At 22.1% G+C, this 24,795-nt stretch overlaps 2 protein-coding genes across 4 annotated transcripts in view; one reads left to right on the top strand and one right to left on the bottom strand.

Moving 5' to 3' along the window:
- Positions 1-24,795, bottom strand: part of LOC113551152 (protein furry) — a 110,923-nt gene that overhangs the window by 65,791 nt on the left and 20,337 nt on the right. The window lies entirely within an intron of this gene.
- LOC113551155 (FMRFamide receptor) lies at positions 823-24,795 on the top strand. Of its 2 annotated transcripts, none has more exons than XM_026953222.1 (7): positions 823-985; positions 13,058-13,169; positions 13,670-13,907; positions 17,344-17,540; positions 17,861-18,188; positions 18,406-18,583; positions 24,352-24,795. In XM_026953222.1, the coding sequence occupies exons 2-7, from the start codon at positions 13,117-13,119 to the stop codon at positions 24,450-24,452; spliced, it is 1,095 nt and encodes a 364-aa protein (XP_026809023.1). In that variant the 5' UTR covers positions 823-985; positions 13,058-13,116; the 3' UTR covers positions 24,453-24,795. The 2 variants fall into 2 exon arrangements, with proteins under 2 accessions (XP_026809023.1, XP_026809022.1); XM_026953221.1 differs by lacking the exon at positions 823-985 and adding an exon at positions 1,964-2,180.

The raw sequence follows: 24,795 nt of genomic DNA, 5'->3' as shown, positions 1-24,795 counted from the left end.
TGTATTGATTTTATTTTCTATTTTTTTTTTTTTATTATGTAATATATTTATTGTAAATTATAAAGAATATTGATAATATTTAACGATAACTTGACAACTTCATACTATTTAGTGTTATACGTAAAATTCTATTATAACATATTTGTAACTCGTTTACTACTTTGCAAAATATTTTCAAAAATAATTGCACATAAATCTTACATACATATTATACGAAATCGAATTTTAATATTTAGTAAACACTTTTTACAACTATGATTGACTTGACAATCATTTAAAATTCACGATTTGAAGAGATGGAAAATAAACACGCTATATAAAATTTACTAAAAATAAATACATCTTGATGCTGTAAATTAGGTACCTAGGAGTACTGACAAGGAGTAGTTACAAAAACCAAAACCGTAAAAAATTACTTACACGAAAAAACCAAATTGTTTGTATATAACTATATATATTCTGTAAAAAATTGTAATCCTAACAATCTACAGCTGTATGCGAGTAAAATAAAAACACTTTGTATTGGAAACGTTTCGAGTTCATTTTATCAAACTAACTGATAAGAAATAATAATAAATATTTTTTAAAACGTGTTTATCTTTTGTTTTTGGAGCTGATATGGATTTTCATATTATATTATTACAGTAATTAAACATTGATCATGCTGTACATAATAAAATACAAAATAAATTGTATGAATTTTCAATGTTATCTTTTAAGGAAAATGTCATTTATAGCTTGATATAATACTTCCTAATAAGTAGGTACTAGCTAGGAAAAAACGAATCTAAAAACAAGAAGCGTCCACATACTTAAAAAAATGTTCAAGATCGTTACTACTCAACTAGTAAAATGTATACAAATGTTCAGTATTTAGTTCAAAGTACATTTTATAACTAATAGACAAATAAACAACTACTATAATTTACTTGTGTGTATCATAAAGCAAAACAATACCTGTCGGAGTATCATGGTCTTTAAAAAGGTATATTTAATTTACATTATATAATAAATACATAATAAGTTTTATATTTAATATCAATAGTAAACGTAATATTATATATACGAAATAAGTAACATTTAAAATATATAATCTCATTTCAGAATTAAAAATTTAATTTTTCTAAATTTTTGGTAATTAAAATTATACTCGTATTTTTTAATTATTTCCTTTTTACAATTAAATAAAACAAAAATTTTAAAACAATTATATTCAGTGGTATTTTTTTTCAACTAAAAAAAAATTCGAAAATTCAATTATAAAAAAATCTAAAATATCGAACTCATAATTTATTCGGTTTCTTATTTTTCTTTATAAACTTAACTTTTCATTTCAATATCATAATTATTAAAAACAACAAACCATTCTATACAAATAATTAAACATCAATATTTTGAAAAGAACAATATAATAATGTATACTAATTTAAATTTAAAAAAAATAATATTTTCAAAATGAAATTGATTGAATTTTATTATAAAATAATAAATCACGTGTTCTTAAAAATTAACATTTAAATTTAATTGACAAGTTGTATTAAATATCCTATAGAATATTAAATTTAGTTTTCGTTATTAATCGATTAATTAAATTTATTTATTTATCTTAAAGCAAACACAAAAATATATCACACAATGTAATTTTTTTTTTTTTTATTAAATACACTGACAAATATAATATTTTATAGGTTATACAATGGTACATAAGTATAATATGTACTCTGAAATTTAAAGTTTTTTTTTAAAAAAAACTGGTTAAGTTTATAAATTGAATTCTCATATCTATGATGGAGTCAATAAAATAAATAATCAAAATTCTTAAACTTAAAACGTAATTTAGAAAAAAATCAAAAACAGAAAAATACACTGTGGTTCATGGGCGCTGAACTTTCAACGGCGGTCGCCTATAACGAAGGACGTTTAAGCTTTCAGTTTCAGTAGCATTCCGTCATTTGCGCCGAGAGTAGCGACTCAGTTAAACATACACAATGAACCTCGAAATAATAATTTTTTTAAACTTTTAATAGTTATTTAGTGATTATATAAAAGTAATTATTTATACAGTGATACGTATGTGTTAAGTCAACAATTAGAAAAATAAAATACCTCAAAAATAAAAAGATTTGGAATTTTAATAATATGCAAGTAAAAAAAACATGTATATTCATAAATGGATAAAGGTACTATTGTTCTTTTTTTCACTAAAAAATCATAATATTTTAAGATATACAATATTTTATTTTATTTTTTTTTAGTATTTTTGTTAAATGTATTGTTAATCGATTAATTAATTAATTTAATAAACACAAAATAATACAAATAACTTTTATACCATTTAGACAATACCTACTTCGAAATTGAAATTTATAGTACACATAAGTTAAAAAAGAATAGTATTACAAAGTAATACAAAATATTTTAATGTACTATAGTATATATATATTTATTTATAAAATACTTATTAGCAGCATAAATATAACATAAATAAATTATTGTATCAAAAATAATTTTGAAATTTACGGATTACATATTATATATATATCATATTATCACATTTAAAGAACTTATAACACTGCATTTAATGATTCAATATAATTTTTTTTTTAAATTAGCCATGGATATGTTATTTTGAATTTAAAAACAATAACAAATTATTGTATTTAGAAAATAATTCTTAACAAAACATATAGTTTTTATTTTTTTGCTTTCTTGATTTTTAATCAAGTATGGTAATTGAAATGAAATAAATCTGAATTTTTAAATAGGAATTTATTTTTTTTATAAATTAAGAATTTTTGTTAAATAAGAAAATGATAAAAATGTAACTCAGTTGTAATGAGTAAGTGGATAATTAAGCTAGTTTTAACATAAAATATTATTGAGAGAAATCCGATATTACATCCAAACGGTATAACAATTTGAATCCACAAAAACGTCAGCGTGAACAGTCCAAAAATTTCTATTTTTTAACTTTTTTCCAAAACTATTATAGCTGAAAAATTGGTTGATAGCTCATTAAAAAGGGATTATCAAGTAGATACAAAATGTGACATCAAAAAATTTAAAAAAAAAGTATTTAATTTTTCACAGTTAAAAAAATAGTTGTTTTTTGCTAGTTTTCATTTAGCATGGTAGATTACCGAAACTGGAGAACGGATTTTGTTATTTGGGGTCTTGTTAGATTCAAATTGGCTAGGAGAATTTTCAGAACTATATCTTCAATCGTTAACTCACTACAAAGATATAAAGCTGAAAAAATATGTTTTAATTTTTTTGAAGCTCTGTAGTGAATTAACTATAAAAGATAAAGTTTTGAAAATCTTCAATGCACTTCTCCTAGCCAATGTGAATATAACAAGACCCTAAACAACAAAATCCGCTCTCCTGTATCAGAAATCTATATCATTAAATTAAAATGAAAATAAAATACATTATACATACATTTGCATAAAATTAATACATTTCTAAAAAACTTTTAAGAAAGTTTACATGCTGATCTCTGACTTGGCAAGCATTTTTGTTATTAAAAATGATATGTATACATACTAGAAAATTTGAAAACATACTTTTAGTCAAGTATAATAGAATGAAGTAAAATTCTAATCTTTAAGTTAAATTGACTAAAATTGTAGTCAAATTGAATAATAATAATAACTGTGGAACCAAACTCTTTATGTTTTCTAAAATTCTAATGCAGTAGACAAATATAAAACGTATATAACATAGATTTAATTACTGTTTTTTATAGTCAAAATTATTATATATAAAAATTATTTTCAAGTTAAGTAAGGATAGACTAAATAATATTAAAATATATTAAGCATAAAGTTATAGGATATTTTATCAAGTTCAAGTTTTATTACCTCGAGTTGCCAGTTTTATTAAACAATAATAAATTGTTGTATAATTGATAGAAATTATTCGTTATCTAGTTTTACCGATAAGTTATTAAGATAAGAATCGAATAAAAATTTGAAGTTTCTAATTTCAAGGATTTTACTTTTTGCATAAATAATAAAAAAATAATCAAAATATTATTTGAAAATGTTCAAAAAAAATATTCATTACATTTAGTAATCTGGGCTTGTTAAAAATAATTTTGAAAATTACTGAGAATTAGAAAAATACGTATTTAAAAAAAATATCGACCGTGTCTAATTTTCAAAACTGACGAGAAAGCTTCTTATTAAACTTTCAAAGCACGTATACTATTCTAAAAAGTGTATTCCGCAAAAAAAATCATCGTAAAACCAATAGCTTTTTTGAGACTGCACAGAATCTAAATTATAACTTTATAAATAAAATAATAAGTAAAAAATAAACATAATAATAATTAATTATGAAATATTTAGATTAAATTAATCACATCAGAATACCTATTATGTATACCAAATATTCAAAAAGAAAAAATTCAATATTAAATAATGATAGAAGTTCTTTTAAAGACACCAAAGAATATTTATAGTTTAATTAAAAATGAATTTCATAATTAATACATATCTATTGTTTTTATAAAACAAAAAATTATGAAAACTAAGAAAAAACATTGCTTATGTGACCAGATTTTTAAGCACGTATAATTGATAGTCTTAAATTGATAAAAACTCAAAAAAAAAATAACATTTAAAATTGCATACACGCTCTGTAAATTATAACGATAATATAGTATAATCTGTTAGCTATGACATTGATTGAATATTTATATAGAAAAATAAGAAATTAAAAGTTTTAAAATTATATATAAACTAAGTATTCATCTAGTATAAAATAAATTAAAATTGACAATTATTTTAGTAGACTTGATTCTAATTTTTTTGAAAGAAAAAAAATATCTCAAGGAATTTAAGATGAAGGTTTTTCTTCAGAACTAATACTAAAATCAGTTTTTATCGTTTGAATTTAAAAATATTCCACTTACTCTGATATTTAAGAACTATTTAAAATTATTCCAAAAAAATAAAACTTCATTATATAATATGTATTATTATAATTTTAAGGGAACGATAATGATATCATTCATCTCTGTCATACACACATGTAGAATATACTAAAAAAAAGCTCGACATATTTCCTACATGGTCAATAATAATAGTTATTATAAAAAATATTGAGAAAAATATGATCTTTTTTCTGGAAGCTTTTTTTAATAACTTTACTTTTAAGAGCACGTCACACACCTACTTTTTAAGGAGTATCAGATAAAGGAAATTTAAACGAAACATCTATGTTTAATCATAAATATATTTGAACTTTTATTTGTAGTAATTTACGAGTGATCCAATGTTGTTCAATGTTAGTACCATTGTTGACTGTTGCGTAATTAGAGATTAGGTAGGTATACAAAAAAAAGTTTTTTTAGCAAAAAGTAATCACTTCACAGCTACACTGCTTCAGTTATATTGAAGAAACCAAAAATACACGATAAGCAATATTATAATATTTACTATTTCGTAGCGTTTAAAATTTTTAATATCATTAATATTAAAAAAAAAAAAAATGTTATTATAGTTTAAAATTATATTATTTTGATGTTCTAAAACCTTATAAATTTTAGACTGAGCAGAATTAATTTTATAACGATATTTTTTTTGTATATCATCGTTAAATTATCATTGTATACTATATTTTTTTTGATCATTGCCGTACTTAAAAATGTATTATTTGTTTATTTGAAAGCCTAGAATATATACATATTTTCTTATGCATATATAATTATATAAATACGCAAATTATTTATATATTTATATTTATGTATCATATTATAAAGCAGTAAAATTCTTATAATTTTGTCAGTTCAGTGGATTTTAAAACACTGTTCAAATCATATTTTAAAATTGTTTTAAAAATTATATTTCGTTTCTAAGCAGAGCAATTAATGTATTGGTCTAACAATTATGGATGTATGTGTGTTTTTATATATTTCTTTTTTATGTGTCTGTCGTTACCTTTAAGATCAGTAAAATGCTTCAAATCACTCCAAAATTACTTAAATTATTATTTTCTATACATAAATAAAGTCAATGTCACTAATAGATGACTTCTACTCAAATAATGTATGTATAAATATAAGTTTTGTATATACAAAACTTAGAAAATGAAATACAAGATTTTATATAAGTTCTTACAGTGATAACAAAATATCGAAAATATTTATAGCCTCAACTTTTTTTTATAAGAATATCAAGTTAAGATATAGATGAATTTCCATATTAAAATAAAAAACAACAATTTTTTTCTCTATTCATTTTGGTTAGTTTGTTGAAATTAAAATATTTTGCCATTTATATTATTTTCTGTATACAATAATGAAATCGTGAAAAAATTTAGACCAATTTAAAGCTATTTATAAGATACGCTGGTATTAACTTGTAACAATAATATTTTTTTTATTTAAACGTATAATTGAAATCTATACAAGTTTATAAACAACAATTAATATTGATGACATGATTACAATAGCACAAATGACAAATGGATAGGCACCCTGTGGCAGATTGATTTTGCAGAACTACAGTAGGTCCTTAAACCAAACAATAATATATGATAGAACATTATAATAACCATTACACAAAATATGCAATGCATTTTGTAACAATTAGTTCATCATACTGAATATTAATAATAGAAAAAAAAATTTCAAGAGTTAATATAAATAAATTATAAATATCCTTAGAAATATAGTCTGGTGCTGACACACCACTCAGAATCGTTTTTTGTAAATTTACAGTTGAATTCAAATTCACTATGTCTATTGCAAAACTAGAAAACTTAAAGTAGCAATAGAATGACATATTTTAAATAAAAAAACACTACAATATAGAAATATTGCCTTTTATTATTATATCTATATTTAAATTTGGTTCTGAACTATGCATAATTATTATAGTCTGAATAATTCTTTTTCAAGTGCAACAGTTTTCACAATCAATTTATGAATATGCTGTCAGATCCTATTAAGAAGGTTTTATTAATATAAAATAAATAAATACATATTTTATGGAAACATTAAAAACAGAGATAATAATTATTGTTCACTATATATGTTATTTATCGTGATAAATGAATATTAACCATAACATAATCATTAAAGTTTTAATCATTAAGTTTTACTATACATATGAGTAAGACAAAGTTGACTGTTTTGACTTTTGAATGGTTATGAAGACGTAATACCTTTTAACTCCACTTCAAAGTTATAATTTCACAAAACAAAACATAACATATCAGAATATACGTCATTAAAAAAAAAAATTAAGTTCTTATATTATTATTATAAAATATAAACAAAATTTATATCATAATAAAATACACATGTAAGTATTGACATATTAGATATTGATTGGTACTACTCATTTTACACATACAATAATATGTATATATACATGTATGTGTGTGTGTGTGTGTGTGTGTGTGTGTACGAATATATATATTTAATATATATACATATGTATATATAAAACCCAATTTCAAAATAATAAAAGTTTTCCAACAGTACTACATGAGTTTACAACCGATTATAATCCAAACTATAATATATAAATTTATATATTTACTTTTAAATTAATATAATTATAAATCATTCATTTTCTTTTACATCAAATTATAAATAGGTACACCTAAATTCATTAATTAAATCTATAGTTATATTTTCATTAAATTGTAATTTAGTATATCTTTTTTTAATTTGTATAATACTTAATATGTTATTATGATAAGATTATAGTTAGGAAAAGAATCTTAATATATCAATTTTATAAATATTGTAATATTTTTTTTTTTAATTCGTGAATTAGGTATATAATGTTATTTCATAAATATATAATTTATCATAAAATCATCAATACCAAAATACTGTAATAACTAAACAAATAACTGGTTGATAAAATTTAGAAATATACAGCTAAACAAAAATAAAATAAGCAAAAATAAAGAAAAAAAAATTTTAATATGTTAGTATTTAATATATAAAATATTCTTAACAAAATATATATCAAATACCTAATATCATTAATTATCAGTACTTTTCTGAATACTTTAGATTCTAAACTTTAAAAAAACAAAATAAAAAAATCTGTTATTTTTGCACAAAATCTATTTCTAACAAAATCAGTTTTGTTATTTTGTTGTAATTGTAAAATAATTAACCGTAAATAAAATGAACATAAGCGGTCAAGTATTTTTTTAGCGTTTGAAATATAAATTTTGACATAAATAAAATAAAATATAAATATTAAAAAAAAAAATTTAATTAAATTTTATAATTTATAATTTATAATTTACAGTTGAACATAATTGCACAAATATTTTTTATGGGCTTCTAAAGTTTAAATTTTGACGAAATTGGATATTCACGCGTAAAATAACAATCTCTCATCGACCGTTATTTTTTTTATTTTGTTGTAGTTCAAAAGCGAATAACTGTAGATACTTTAACTTTTTACCAAATATTAATGTTAGCATTTTCTATAAATGGATTAATTTTCAAAATATTTGATTTTTTTTTTTTTGAGATATTTATAGCCAATTGAAATTTTCAACTACTTTAGTTTTCATTTTTAAATGACAAAAAGCTTAAAAATGTAACACATAAAGTTAGACTAAAAATAAAAAGTCAGAAAAAAAATATATTTTTTTTATAAACATTTTTAATTCAAATTTAGAAAAAAATGGAAATTTAAACAAAAAATAACAATTTTAGTTGTTTTGTTGTAATATAATAAAATGTCGGATTTATAATTGAAGATACTGATTTAAAATTTAATAACAATAATAAAAGAAGAAAATATTTAATATTATAATAATACAATTTAATAACAAAATAAATGTATTGTTTTCAGTAAAAACTAATTTAACCTGCAGTATAACTATAATAGTAAAATAAATATCCATAATAATATTATACCTATAGTATCATAAAACATACTTAGTAATATAGGCTTTGCTCAGAATTGCTTTTCGTATGCAATGATTTGAAATTCAAATTTAACACTTACATTACAGTTACACACTTACACAATGACAAGATGCACTCAACGTCTACTAACTGTACTATAGAGCGATATACTTCCCCTATTTTAGGTTTAATATAAGCACCTATTTTGAAAATTAAAAAAATATATAATTTTTTTTATATATAAATTATTTCATTTTTGAACTAAAAATGTATTTACAATAAGTATTTAGGTGCTAAGTTTATAAATATTGAGATAGAAAAGTGTACGAAGAAGTTAACTATTGATAGATACTACGTGATAAAATATTAAGTTTTCAAGAGCATTTTTCGAAAGAACGTCACACTTTAAATTTAATTAAAAAGTAATTCAAAAAATAGTCAGGTGATTACTCAAAGTCAAAACTATAATTTTAAATACATTCAAAAATTTTTTATACAATATGTATGCAGTGATTTAATACATAATATAAAATATCTATATTCAACTATAAATAATACAATATTAATAAAGCTAAATTTTAATTAAACTAAAGACACTTATTTTTATTAAAGTTTAAATAACAATTTTATGTACACTATACATCTTTAAATACAAGTTATAGAACTAAAACAATTGGCCTGACATTTTCATATTTAATTGTATACCTATAATATTATAACTTTTTATTTTGGGCTGGGGGTATTATGTGAATATAAATCATTTAATAATTTATGCCTTTCATTTATTGAATTAATTCTATTTGGAATCAGAAACATATTTACAGATCATTTTTAATTAATTTAATACTAAATAAGGAATATTTTAAAACATAATTAATTAAATGTATTTGTAATTGTTTGAAATGAAGTGTAAATAATATTTATTAAGTAATAATAACAACTTGGTAAGGTCTATAAGTAAATAATAGTTTCGAAATCAAAAGTTATAAATTATAAATTTAAAACCAATGTTTTTGGAACAACCTATCACCACCAGAATTTAAGTTTAAGGTTAAAAGTGGTTTTCAAATTCCAAACAGTTAATTTATTTAATTGAACGATCGTTTAGTTACTTTTCAAAGAAAACTTAAAGTATGCGATAAATTATTAAGTAATACCTACTATTTCTTTTTAACTTAAATATAAAACGGCAATCTCAGTTTTCACAACTTTCTGAAGTTAAATATTTTCGAAGTTTTGAGTTTATACAGTTTTGGAGTTTAATTCCTTGTCTAATGCTCTATTGTACATACAAATTCAATCAAATCGTACATATTATGTATAACTTTATATTCAGGTTATACAACCTCATTCAAACATTAATTTTCCAAACATGAAATTGATAATATTTTATCTAAATTTCAGATATAAATAAATATACATATTTATATTGTACGTCCAAAATATTATGAAAATTTGTGACATTTATATCATGGGCCCTATGTTATTGATAAAATATTGAAAATCTCGAAAAAATCAAATTAATGAATTGTATAATTATGCAATTAGATATATGTTAAAATATGAGACAATTAAAACTAAAAATTGTTAAAGTAAATATAATATTAATAATAAAGCTAAACAGGATAGAAAAACTGGTCGGCTCATCTTGGTACAAATTTAATATAGTTAATAATTTATAAAATTTAATTTTTTTTTTTTAATTTGAATGCAAAGTTTTAATTACCATAATCAAAAACAATAAAATAAAAGCCAGTTTATTATATTATAAAATAAATATATTTAGTGCTCAAATTGCGAAAAATTAAGTAAATGAACTCGGTCTAACAATTTAAAAATTATGTCCTAAGTGCGAAATCGTTTTACAAAAAACCTATGGGGCGAGACTTACTTAAAAATATATACCTATATTATATGAAAACTAAAAAGCACGATAATATTCATTAAATTTATTATATTGTTTAGTCTTATTTATACAACTATAATAATTACAATAAAATACTAAACGAATAAAAAATATAAACAAATACTTTAAATTATTTTAATTCAAAGAAATCGAAAATGATCAAAACCTAACCATTCTATTTTGTGCAATGACGTAATTAGAAATATTTTGTGAGGGGTGATAAAGATATTTCATAACTGTCACAAGTTAAAAGGAATAAAACAAACAAACATTTATATCTCATATTTAAAATTATTTATTTATTATAATAATTTATTTTTTTTATAGTAATATTTTTAGTTTTTCTAACCAGTTAACACAATATTAAAAAAATGGTCTGGGAGATGATATATCACCCATATTAACCCCCACCGCATCAGGCCCATAACTAGTTAAGCCACTAATTCCTTTTTTTAAATTAATAGTTAGTCATCTAGAAATATAACCTATTTATATTTTCTGCATTAACTCTACTAAAGATAAAATAAATTAAGCCTATTTTAATAAAATAGTTTATCAATGAAGAAGACAAAAATCGAATTGAAATCAACGTGAGTCAATAATTTATAATCAGTATTAAATTTATTATTATCAATACTAAAAATACCAAACAAATTTAATAACATGCACGAGTATATTAGATATTTATTAATGTAAAAATTATGATTAGGTATGAAGATAATTTTAATAATATTTTATAATTAATGTGATTCATATTGTATTAAAAATAATTTATTTTTGATATTTTCCAATTATCAACTAAAAGTTAATAATTAAAAAAAAAAAACAATTTTCGTGCATTTAACATGTCAAATGAATGATATAAAAATAAATAATGGAGTAAAAATATAATATACCGGGCTTGGAACGAATATAATTATCTGCCAACTAATATCAAATTTTCACTTTTGCTGACTTAACCATAAAAAATTTTTTACATTGATACAAAAACATTTACTAATACACAACACAATAATGGGAAATGTTTCAAAGAATTTCCAAAAATATTAAATTAAAAAGTATTAAAATATTTAAAAATTTAAATATGAAACAATTATGAAGAAAACACTACAGTGTTTAAACGTATTGTATTTGTACGTGACCGGAAACTTTTAGTCTTGAACCTTAATACTAATTATAAAACCAGACTATTTTAATTCCATTATATTATTTAAAAATCAAATAACAGTATTTCACAGACAATTTATTTTAATTTATTAAAATGCTTATTAAACTTAACCCAGAATTTTGATTTATTTTATTTAAGTTTTACCCTTAAATAATTCAATGGAGGTATAAAGATTAGCTGTATAAAGTACTATAATCACCACAATCATTTGTTAAATAATTAATTTTTATAATAATATATATAATATAATTTATATTCCATTTTTTTTCAATTTAAAGTTAATTTCTACATATTAGGTATTAAAAAAGGAAAAATATATTAGAAACATTTAACTATATTAAAAGTACTTTCATCACTACATTTATTACATATTATACGGTATTGTGTAATTTAGTGTTTAATACAGTAAATATTTGGCGGACGTGTTGTGCGCTCCACTAGTCTAAATGTATTTCCAATTATTTCTGTTTTTTGTTTAAGTTGTTTAAGTTGTTTACGATATTTATACAAAAATATTATTTCCATACTATTGAATCAAATAATAATTCTAATTAAAAAGTAAACAAAAAAAGTCAATTTACACAATATATAAATATAAGATTTGCTATAAGCATATTAACGCTCATATGTGTCAATTTTCCGGCTAAAATTTTGTCCGAAAATCAGTCTATAATTGAACTTTCAATGGAGTTATTAGATACGTTTTAACCATTTAGACAGCACACTCCTAATTTGTTTCCCAGTTATTTCAACTCAGTTTAGTTTAAATTATTCACGCAAAGATTTTAATGATACGTTATCATAAGTTATACATTGCATTAATAATGTAAAATTATCATTGTATTGAAGTTATAAATAAATAAAATAATTGTTTAAATTTAATACATATAAGTAATATTTATTTAAATATTCATTTTGATATATTTTTTATACCATTTTAACCATAAGTATATTAGAATATGATTGAAAACAGATTCAATATATTACCCACAATAATAACTTGATACTTAACAATCACTAAATGATTGTTCATAGAAAATATTACTTAACATTTTTTTTGTATAGAATATTATAATTTTTTTTTTTTCAGGGATTTAGAATTAAACGATTATACCTACACAAAAACAATTGAATATTAACTCCAAAATAATGTCGAATCATATAAATGAAGATTTAGAAGACGAAATAAGCCTAACTGACAGGTAAGTTATACTACTATTAAAATAAAAACGTAATATATCATAATATTTAAAAATAACTATAAAAATAAAAACACGTTAAGTCAATACTAAACTATACTAATAAATAATAATACACTTTTTGATCCATGACAATTTAAATAAAAAGGAAATATTGAAAATATATTCGATAATTCTACTATATATTCCTCTTTATATTAATATTATTCATTTTTGATTCCAAGCAGAGTTGAGATTATTACAATATGATGTATTTTAATTTTATTTGATATCATGTTGTATAGTAATACATTTTCTTCAATACTGTAGATAGTTTTTAATAGATAATTTGATCTACTTAGTACTTTCATGGGTTATAAGTAATATAAACAGAAACTTTGATAGTTTATTAGTCAGTAATAAACATTTCACGTTTAAAATAAAATAAATATGAATTATAATCCTAATAATTGATCAAAACGGTTTAATTTAAAAAATAATAACTGAACTTTACTACTAACTAGGTTTGTAAAATACTATCCATTGGCTGTTGTATGTCTCGGAAGCTTGGGAAATTGTTTATCAGTACTAGTATTTTTTGGAACAAAATTGCGAAAACAATCATCATCGTATTATTTATCTTCGTTAGCAATCAGCGACACATTATTTTTATTAATACAACTGATGCCTGTACTATCCAAAGTTGGAATTGGAATATACCACATGCACGGTTTTTGTCAGTTTTTCGTCTACTTGGCACAGGTAAAACAATTACTACAAACAATGACTGGTTAACATATTCAATAAAACTATCTGTAAAAAATAATTTGTAATGCTTAAATTTTAACTATTAACATTTTAAAAGTGTGAACTGAATTCTGTAGATATCTAATTATTAAAATAACTATAATCCATGTATAAAATCAAATAAGTCGTTATTTTTTATAAAATATACAATATTTTATTTAAAAATACGTCGTAAGACCTGTTGAAGAAACACTTGTTTCATGTACTCGGCATATTACACTTATTATTATAATAATTTATATTATTTTTATTCAACTATATTTATAAAAAAATCAATCTTTAATTAGATATTACAATAAACATGTAAGGAGATATACTTTATGACTATATAGAATAGTATCTAAAAATTGCAAACTATAATAAAAAAACTAATTATAATATAGTTAGCTATTAATTTAATATGTATAAAAACGAATAAGGATTTACAAAACATATCTCTCTGTTATCTTTTTCAATTATAATACACTGTTAAATTTATCAAATTTTAGTGAAACCCAACATTATTGCTTCAAAAAAAATAACAGGCATGTGTGTTATTTCATAAATTGTGAATTTTTACAAATTATATAAGTTGTATATTATAATCATTAAATATATCTAAATAATCATAATTGTATGATTAATTATGTTTATATTAAAAATAATAAAATTAGTAAATAAATTAAAATATGTTATTGCCTATTATATCATATTACATTTTTTCAAATTATATTATTAAATATTGTATTTAAAGTTTAGGTGAGCGGAGTAGTAAACCAATATTTTGCAGAGTACCTATCCCCGTAGCACTCAACTTCGCTAACCTGAACTTAAATACTTATAAAGTTATAACGTAAAAAACACTCGTCTATACGTAAATAAAATATTTTGATTCGGAATATAATTTATAAATATATGTTTTCATTAAAAAAAAAATAAAAATCTTACGTAAATTATAGGGATAAAAATATTGTTTGAAGAACAAGACCATATTGAAAAACATTAATAGATTTTGAGTATTTTTAAATTAGAAAATCATCCTGAATACAAAGATAATTAAAAAGTCGACTTTTTTAAGCGCCATTAGTTTAATAATTATTATTTACGTACAAAATGATAAATTCAAACTTCAAAACCATTTATTCAAAATGATATGGGTGTATTTGGAGTAAACATACTATTCTCTTTTACCTTAAACTCTAATGTAGCCTGGGGTTTCCTTAGTTCACAAACAGTATAAAATTTAGTATTTGATTTACATAAATATAATGTGGTGAACGTATTAAAATGTACAAGCACTCTAGAAATCTCTGGAGGAAATGTAAATAAAAACACTTTAAAGATAAGAATACTAATAATTTATTTTAAAGTTCAGAAGCCTTCAATTAACACACAATTACTATAAACGTAATTTAAAAATAAGGACTTAATTAAAACATGCACTGTTATAGTGCAAAATTATTTTGATTAATTATTAATCATGGTTTTTCATATATGCCGAATATAATAACTACATAAATAATAAATAGATGTTTAAAATTAGCAGATTGAAAATAAAATAATTCCACTTAAGTTAACCATAAATTTTAAGTTTTTTTTTTTTTTTTTAATATCAATTAATGTTCAAAGATATTTTTAAGGTAATTAAAGAGTAATGTGAAACACACATAAAAGAATTCTTTCACCCATATAAACAGACGTAATTGTTTTTTTTTTGTTTTTTTTTTTTTTAATATTTATTAGAATATATACAATTTTTAAAGTAATTTAGAATAAACATATGTGCTTAATATAACAATGACATGAAAAACGTGTGTAAAGAAGTCACCCAGCAGTAACACTTAGAATATTATTTTCTAAAAAAAAAAAAAATTTTAAATTTTATAATAAACTATATTTAATTTCAACATTTTTAATTTGATAAAGGTCCTATATTATAAACATATAATTTTTAAATAACTACAGATATTTAAATTTTATTATCTGAACTTGAATAATTTTCAATATTTATTGATTTCTAAATATCATGTATTAAGTTTTTATAAACAGAGCACTATTTATTTTGAAATACTTTATCACCACACTATTCTTCATAGTCTAAAGTGCTTAGATACACATTTAAAAACTATTGCTGTAATATACGATATTATAAAATTAGTTTAACTTAAAAAGTCAAAATTTAAGAAAAAAAACATTGCTTAAAAAATTTAAAAAATGTAGTCATAAGTAGTTTTACTAACAAGAATATACATATAGAGATGGAAAAAAGCAACTTAAAATACAAAAATTTTTGGAAAATAAAATTTAAAAAAGAGATTTAGAGATGTTTTTAAAAAATATTTAGAAATTTCAATAATTTACTATGGAAATTATGTCAGCACTCTAATAGCGAAAAATGTTCATCACTCATCCACTAATTTTAAATTTAGTTCCTATAATGAATAATAAATCTATTTTAATATTACCCTAAACATAATTCGATAGACCAAAATTTCAGATCAATGATAAATTTTAAAAACTCCCTCTAAAAATTTAAATAGGTTATATTATTTGAATTTAAAAAAAGAAGGTCCCATTCACATTATCGTAAAATCAAATATATATACTATATAAAATTAAGTAAGTAATTAATTTCCATAGCATGATAAATGCGTGCGACTTAAAATAAATCAATTAAACGTCGTAATAAACAGTAACATAACTAGTGAAAGCACTAAAATCTGTCTCGTGGATAACAATTCTTCTTCTTCAAAAATAACAGCCTGTAAACTTCTAATGAAGTAAATCGATCCCCTCAGGTGTGGCATTTTATTAGAGCAATTCTAAGGCATTATCTTAATTACAATGAAAACCTATAAGAGTTCATACAGTATTCAAAAGATAATTAATCTACAATTTAAAATAAGACACGGTTGAATGAAAATAGAAATCTGACATAATTTACTATAAATCAATTATATTATATGGTATTAATATCATCAAACAATAAAAGTTTAAAAATCCAGGTATGAATATGTAATTGAAACTAATTTTATAAATTATATAGCAGTTATTTAATTTAATTTTATCACATAAGTTGAATAATATAATTACTAAAAAGTTTTTACATAATGTTACTTACTTTCATTTATTCTTATGTATTTAAATTTAGGAATAGAATCTTAAATTTTAATTAACAATAATTATTAAATTAATTAATTCTGAAAATTGTGTTTAAACCAAAATAATTGATGAACTCAAAAATACTGTTTTCAAAGTTTCAGACACAATTGTAAAAATGTTTATAGACTAAAATTGGGTATAATAATGATGCCAATAATACTACTAATTTGATTTTATAATTATTGTCATTTTATTAATATATTTTTTTTCTTTTTTTAACTAATTATTGTTTGTTTTTTTTTTTATATAGATATGTAGTTTTATAAGCGTGTGGCTTGTTGTAGTGTTTACATCAGAACGTTTTATAGCTGTTCGATATCCATTACATAGATCGGTGATATGCACAGTATACAGAGCTAAAATCGTACTAAGCATATTAGTCACGTTTGCACTAATAGTACATATACCTTATTTAGTGATTTCAACGCCTAACACGACCTTAGAAAAGTAAGTATATTATAGTAGTTTAAAATAAAATCATAAAAAACACAGTTTGGATATTTATTTCATAAAAATATAATTAATTTTAAAATAAAATTAACACATTTCTTCTTTGAACCACATTTAAAAATATATATCCATATTAGTCAAAACAAAAAATTAAAACTTTTTTTTTGTTCGACATTTTTGGTTATTAAGAAAACTTAAAAAGTTTTAAATACTATCAAACACAGAAATATCTAATTTTATTATACAAATTGTATTCATAGTCTATAACAGTAAATAATGATTTGTTACAACATTCTAATTAATAATTTTACGAATAGTAACTCAACAACAACAGAATGTAGCTTGAATTTTTCGTGGTACGAATTATATAAATGGCTAAACTATGCAGACGTATTTATGAACATGATGATACCATTTTTCCTGATCGTGATATTCAATAGCATGATTTGTCAATCTGTGTGTCGATTAGCCAGAATAAGACGAACAATGACACTTCATCCATCTAGAAAGAGACAATCTACCTCACAAAACTCACAACACACATCTCAAATAAAAGTTACAGAAATGCTTTTAGTCGTGTCTACAGTGTTCTTGTGTCTTAATCTACCATCATACGTATTTCGAGTATGGATGGTATGGGACAATGTAAGTATTAAATGAATTGTTGAATATTTATAAAAATGTATGCTAAATGTTTATCAGCTATAATAATGATTAAAAGACTAACAAAAATTTATAATTTTGCAATCACTAAGACATTTTATCGTTAAGGATTATTACAGTAAAAAAAAATAAAATATCTTAAAAATATTAATGTTTTATACAGAGATTTTTTACAAAAGTCATATTTCTTGATTTTTAGACATCAACAAAATACAAAACTATACAAGTCATTGCAAATCAAATGTACAACACACATTTCGGAATAAATTTCGTACTGTACTGTGTAAGTGGTCAAAATTTTCGAAGAGCTTTGATTGAACTTTGGAATAAAAGAAGACATTCCAATAAAAGATTAAGGGAAACTCAGGTTACAACAGGTGAAGAATATTTACGTTAAAAAAAAATATTGACTAATTAACTACCTATTATATAATATAAAGCAAAAACATTTATTTAAATAATACGTTAAATACGTTATTTTATAAATAAAACAAAATATAAAGTTTAAATAATAAACATTAGACTCATAATATATTATAATAATATTATCTTATTAAATAGATTTCACGCATTTTTTTTATAAACATTAAATATCAATATTCAATACCAAATCTCAAACAATACAAATTAATTTTAAAATGTATCCCAATAAATACTAAATACTCATAATATATAATATAATATAATATATACTATATTTATAGCTGCAACAATACTGATTATAATTTATAGGTATTATTATTATTAATATTTTATTGTAATAAAAACAATTATTAACATATACAGTGCAGGTACACTGCATATTATTGCCAAACAGATTTCAGACATCAAAATTCGATTAAATTTATTAACACTGAATAAATAAGAATATCCAAGTAACTAATAAGTGATAAGGCTACAGGATAAGAAAGGTACACGCGTGAATTATATCACTAATAGGATTGCGCATTGAATAAAACTATAAATATACATAACCTACGCATTTTTAAAAACAATATTAAATATTATATAATAAGATTTATTAAAAATGATCAGTTTACCATACCGGGTAGGTAGTGTTTAAATTTTTTTAAAAATAAAGATGAGTTATTATCAAATTTTTTATCAGAAATTTGTTACGAATAAAATAATTTCAAATTAGTTTTTTTTAAATTATTATTGTAAAAAAAAAAAATAATGCTTTGTAAATAATTTAAAACTACTCAATAAAGTTGTTTTCTAAATTTTAACTTTTTAAATAATATTTCATTTTTGCTGTTCATTTAAGATAAAAAAACTTTTTATTAAAAATGATGCGAGATAAAATTATCTTAGATCACTATTTTATCCTAAAATTAATTTATATTAAGATTTATATTAAGTTTATTCTTAATACTTTTCAAAATCGTCTAAAAACCACCAAGATCCTAGAACTTAAATTATTCCAAAAGGTATTATTTTTTATATACATATATATATATATACATGCATATTAATGCAAAATGCATACTCATCCCCTTCTTAATGTTTATGATAGTACATTTTTTTTTTCAAAACTTGCTTTTTGGAATGTTTAAGTAAATCTATACTTAAGAAACTATTTTAAAATAATGTAACTTTTAAACCGGTCTTAAATATGTTAAATAAGTTAATACGTTTAAATTGAAATTCAAACTAGTGGTTTCTAAGTTAGTAACTTTATTAACTAAGAATAATAGTTCAATATAATGGTTTTACATAGCATATATAATAAATTTAATATTTAGTCTAGTACTATAGTACTTAATATACTAGAACCATACCATTAACTTTATTAGTTAGAAATAAATATTAATAACTAAGAAACTACTCGTTCAAATTTCAGAGTTTTATTAATTTATCACTCATTTACAATTTATTGTAAAAAGAGTGGTAAAAGAAAAAATTGAGGGGAAAATGTTTATGGAATCACCCAGTATATGTATATACAAATTATAAAGATAATTACTTTCACATTTTCAGAATATACTAAGAGGCAATATACAATAATGGATAGTGGAGAATAACAGAATTATTGGTATACTCATTTTTGACGGAATATTAGTTATACTGACATACGCAATTTAAAATACCGATACTAATTTAAAAAGTAAACAAAGCAGAAGTGGTTATAAACACCTATACAAATACAACAAATAGTTAGAAATGAATTCTTATAAATTCTAAACCAATAGCATAAATAGAAGCATAGGAAAACAGTAAACATTTAAAAGTTTTAAACGTACCTAATAAAAGAAAAATAGTCGTTTTCAACAAATAAATTGAATTATTCATATATAAGTAAGAAAATATACTTATACGTATATGATATATATATATATATATAAACTTAAAATGAACTAAAAATAAATCTTAAATTATTATTACAGTAATATTCATACAGTTTTTACAAATATATAAAATGATCAATAAACAATGAATTACAAAACACATTATAAATAGAAGTACAGTAAATACACCATTATACATTCCATTTGAAATAAATAATTATCAAACTAATTAAATATATTTAAAATCAATTAACCAACGTCCTTTTTTTTAGTTTTTTAAATAAATTTATTGATCTTCAATCATAATATTATTCTTCTTTCTACAATAAAATAGTACAATTTATTAAGCTCGTAGAGTTGAAGTTTTCTCAGCAAGCATGGTTTTAAATACTTTTAACCTAATCGTTATTTGAAATTTTAATGCAAAAGTCAACAAGGGTTACTACAAACTAACTTCACTAATAAATATTTTTTTAATTATTAGGCTTAAAGCTGGATCGAAAAAAATATTTTAAAATGCATAAAATAATAAATGCAAGAAGTATATTAAATGGTAAACTTTTGGTAGAAGACTTTATTTTGTTTATTTTTAATAAACTATAAATTAAATACAATTATGAAAAATAAAACTATTTTCTTTTCATTATTAATTATTATAGTTTTCTACGATTTGTATGATAAGAAGTAACTATTTTATAGGTACATTACAAAGCATGAATAACAATGAATTGTTTTATCAGCTGAAAGTGGTATTTAGAACAATTTAAATATAATTTTATATCGAGTAAAAATATTTACTGACACATTAAAAAAAAATGTAAAATTGTGGTTCTGAACTAGAGAAATCAAATATACTGCATGTAAATTCTAAAATTGTTTTATAAAGAACAACGTTATTTTTAGATATTTTGTTTATAAGGTAATGTATTTAATTGTAGAATATAGGCACAATCAGACAAGTTGATCATAATTTTTCGCCACTTACAAATTTAATTTATAACTAAGTAGGAAGAAATGCTTTTTATAAATGATTATTTTATTAAATACGCTTACCCTAGATAGCCTTAAGAAACTTTTTTTTGAGAAGACATTCTGTTTTATAAATAAACATTTAACACAATGGGTATATAATAGCAAAAATAGTATTCAATAACAAATAGTATTAGAACGTTTTTAACATTTTGTATATTTCTAAGGATCAAATTTAAAAAAAAAATAAATGTAATTGTATTAAAAATTTAAATTTATATTTCGCAATTCTATATTATACATATTATACTATATTACCATGTTATATAATCACCCATTTATGTCCGTATTTCAAATTCATAATTCATACCTTTAGTGCATACACCAATTATTTAGATGGCCTGCGCCAATAATTAAGATTATATGTATAGCAAGAAGAATTCATCAACTTTTTATTATAAGTATTTAATATTATTAATGTTTACTTAGAATAAAATTTAAAATTTAAAAATATACATTCATGCAATAGAACCCGTATACTTATGAAAATTAAAATAAAAAAACTATAATATGAAGTTATAAAATAATATACGTACATAATATAGGTATAAGGTACATATTATATTAAACTAATAATAAACTTAATAGCAATAGATTATTATTAGTAATTATTTAAATAATAATAAACATCATATTTTAATATTCCCATTATAGGCTACACTTAAAAATGAACAAAAAATACCTAGATAAAGTAAAAAAAATGAATCTAAAAATCTCATATTTATTAATTTTTTACTATTCAGAAATTATTGATAAAAAGATAGTTAAAAATATATGTTTTTTTAAATATAAGTTATGAATAACAATTAGCCATAAAAATTAAGTTATTACATTTACATTAACTTGGAAATTAAAAATATAAAAGAATTAAACAATTTAGCCATGAATTGAAAAATAATAAAATAGAGAATATAGTAGTCTCGCTAATCCGGAAATTTATATTTCGTACTTTATTTTCTTTAAATTTCTTTAATTTTCTATAAATTTGTAATGATATAATATGTACATATTTAATACGTATTTCACAATAATAACAATAATAATGTATAATTTAAAACTGTAAATCAATACATTTTTAATTTGTATAAATACGAGGTCTAATCAAAAAGTATCGAGACTGTTAAAAAAAAAAAAATATATATTAGATAAAGTTATTTACATTCAATCTCCTTCAAAGTATGCTCCTTCTGAGTCCATACATGTTCTCCAACGTTCCTGCCATTTTTGAAAACACCTGTGGAAGTCATTTTTAGAAACTCCTCGTAGCTGCTCCGTCGCATTTTGTTTTATTTCATCTACATCTTGAAAACGTTTACCCTTAAGCGCCATTTTTATTTTTGGGAATAAAAAAAAATCACATGGAGCTAGGTCTGGTGAATAGGGGGGTTGAGAAACAACTGGGATACCATGTTTAGCCAAAAACTGCTGCACAACATGGGCTAAATGGGCTGGTGCATTATCGTGATGCAATTTCCAACTACCAGACTCTTTAAACTCGGGTCTTTTTCTTCGTACAGCGTCTCGTAAACGGCGAAGAACATCAATGTAGTACTCCTTTGTTATAGTCTGTCCTTTAGGAGCATACTCATGATGAACAACACCTTGGTAGTCAAAAAAAACGGTCAACATGACCTTCACTTGACTCCGAACTTGACGAGCTTTTTTGGTCGTGGTGAATCAGGTGTCTTCCACTTTGAAGATTGTACCTTTGTTTCTGGATCGTAGCCATATACCCAAGTCTCGTCACCAGTTATAATTGATTTTAAAAAAAAAATCATCAGATTCGGAACACTCTAGCAAATCAGTGGCGATCTGTTTTCGATTTTCTTTTTGCTCACCTGAGAGCAGTTTTGGTACAAATTTGGCTGCAACTCTTCTCATGTCTAAATCAGTCGTCAATATGGTTTGAACTGATCCAAATGAAATTTGAAACTCATTACTAAGTTCCATAATTGTCAAACGACGGTTACCTCGTATTGCTGTTCATATTTTTTGTATCATTTCCTCATTGCGGCTTGTTGATGGGCGTCCTTCACGTTCATCACTTTCAACAGTTGTTCTACCCTCTTTAAATCGTTTAAACCATTCAAAAACGCGAGCACGGGACATGGTTTCATCTCCATAAGCTAACAATAACATTTGGTAGGTTTCAGTAGCCGTTTTTCCCAGTTTATGGCAAAATTTAATGCACACTCGTTGTTCTGTATTTTCGCTCATTATGAAATCCGACGGGACGTAAAAACATACTTGACTTAATCGCACCTAGAAGCCGACTGAAACAATTTTAATCTAATCTATGTCTAATATATATTCCCAACATATAAAGTTAGATTAATATAGCACATGCAAGTTCATACTCAAACTGGTTTACGATTAATCGTATCAGTCTCGATACTTTTTGATTAGACCTCGTACATAAGGTGTTTTTTGAAAAATATTTATTAGTAAGTTAAAAAAAACGTCATTCTGTTCAATCCGGATAGAGTCCGGTCCCATATAGTCTGGATTAGCGAAACTCTACTATATAACGTTTTTTTGTTAAAAGGAAAAAATATTTTGAATGTTTGAGGATATATTAAAGATTTAAAGTGGGCAATAAATAGGTGCGCAATAGTGATAATTTAAGGCAGTTGAATAGGATATGGGTGATATCATATAAGATGCCGAGTTTGTTGCGGAGTATTTTGAAGAGATACCATATTAAATGTTCGTTGTTAAAAAATGTAATTCCTAACTTTTATTACAATGATTTTAATCCACATAAATATACAAAAGCTTTTAAACAATTAAAAGAATAAATAAATAATTTACAATATTATATGTTACAGTATTATCAGAATTCTCAAAAAGTGGGGTTGGATCAAAACAAACTACCGTCAACGGAACTTGGAAAGAAGTACATGAACTCATACCAATTGCACATAGTTAATGATTATGGTTTATAGATAAACTCATTTTTGAATATAATATATCTATAATATGGCTATATTTATATATATTAAATAATATACATTTTGTATACAGTAAATATGTTATAATAAATAGGTGGTGACAAGAGGGTGGTGCTTGGGAGAAAATTCTCATCTGATTACCATCACCCCCCCCCCCTTACACACACACACACACACATACATACACATTAAAAAAAAATTAATGTATAAGTAAATATGTAAATAATAATTATTATTTAATGTAAATAGTGTAATAAAAAATTTCTTATCGCTTATTATACTGGGAACGTGAAATAAGGTGAATTATCATAAACACGACAA

Source organism: Rhopalosiphum maidis, chromosome 2, assembly GCF_003676215.2.
Source record: "Rhopalosiphum maidis isolate BTI-1 chromosome 2, ASM367621v3, whole genome shotgun sequence".
NCBI lineage: Eukaryota > Metazoa > Arthropoda > Insecta > Hemiptera > Aphididae > Rhopalosiphum > Rhopalosiphum maidis.
Note: the sequence above shows the minus strand (reverse complement) of the source record. Positions and strands in the feature narration are given on the sequence as shown.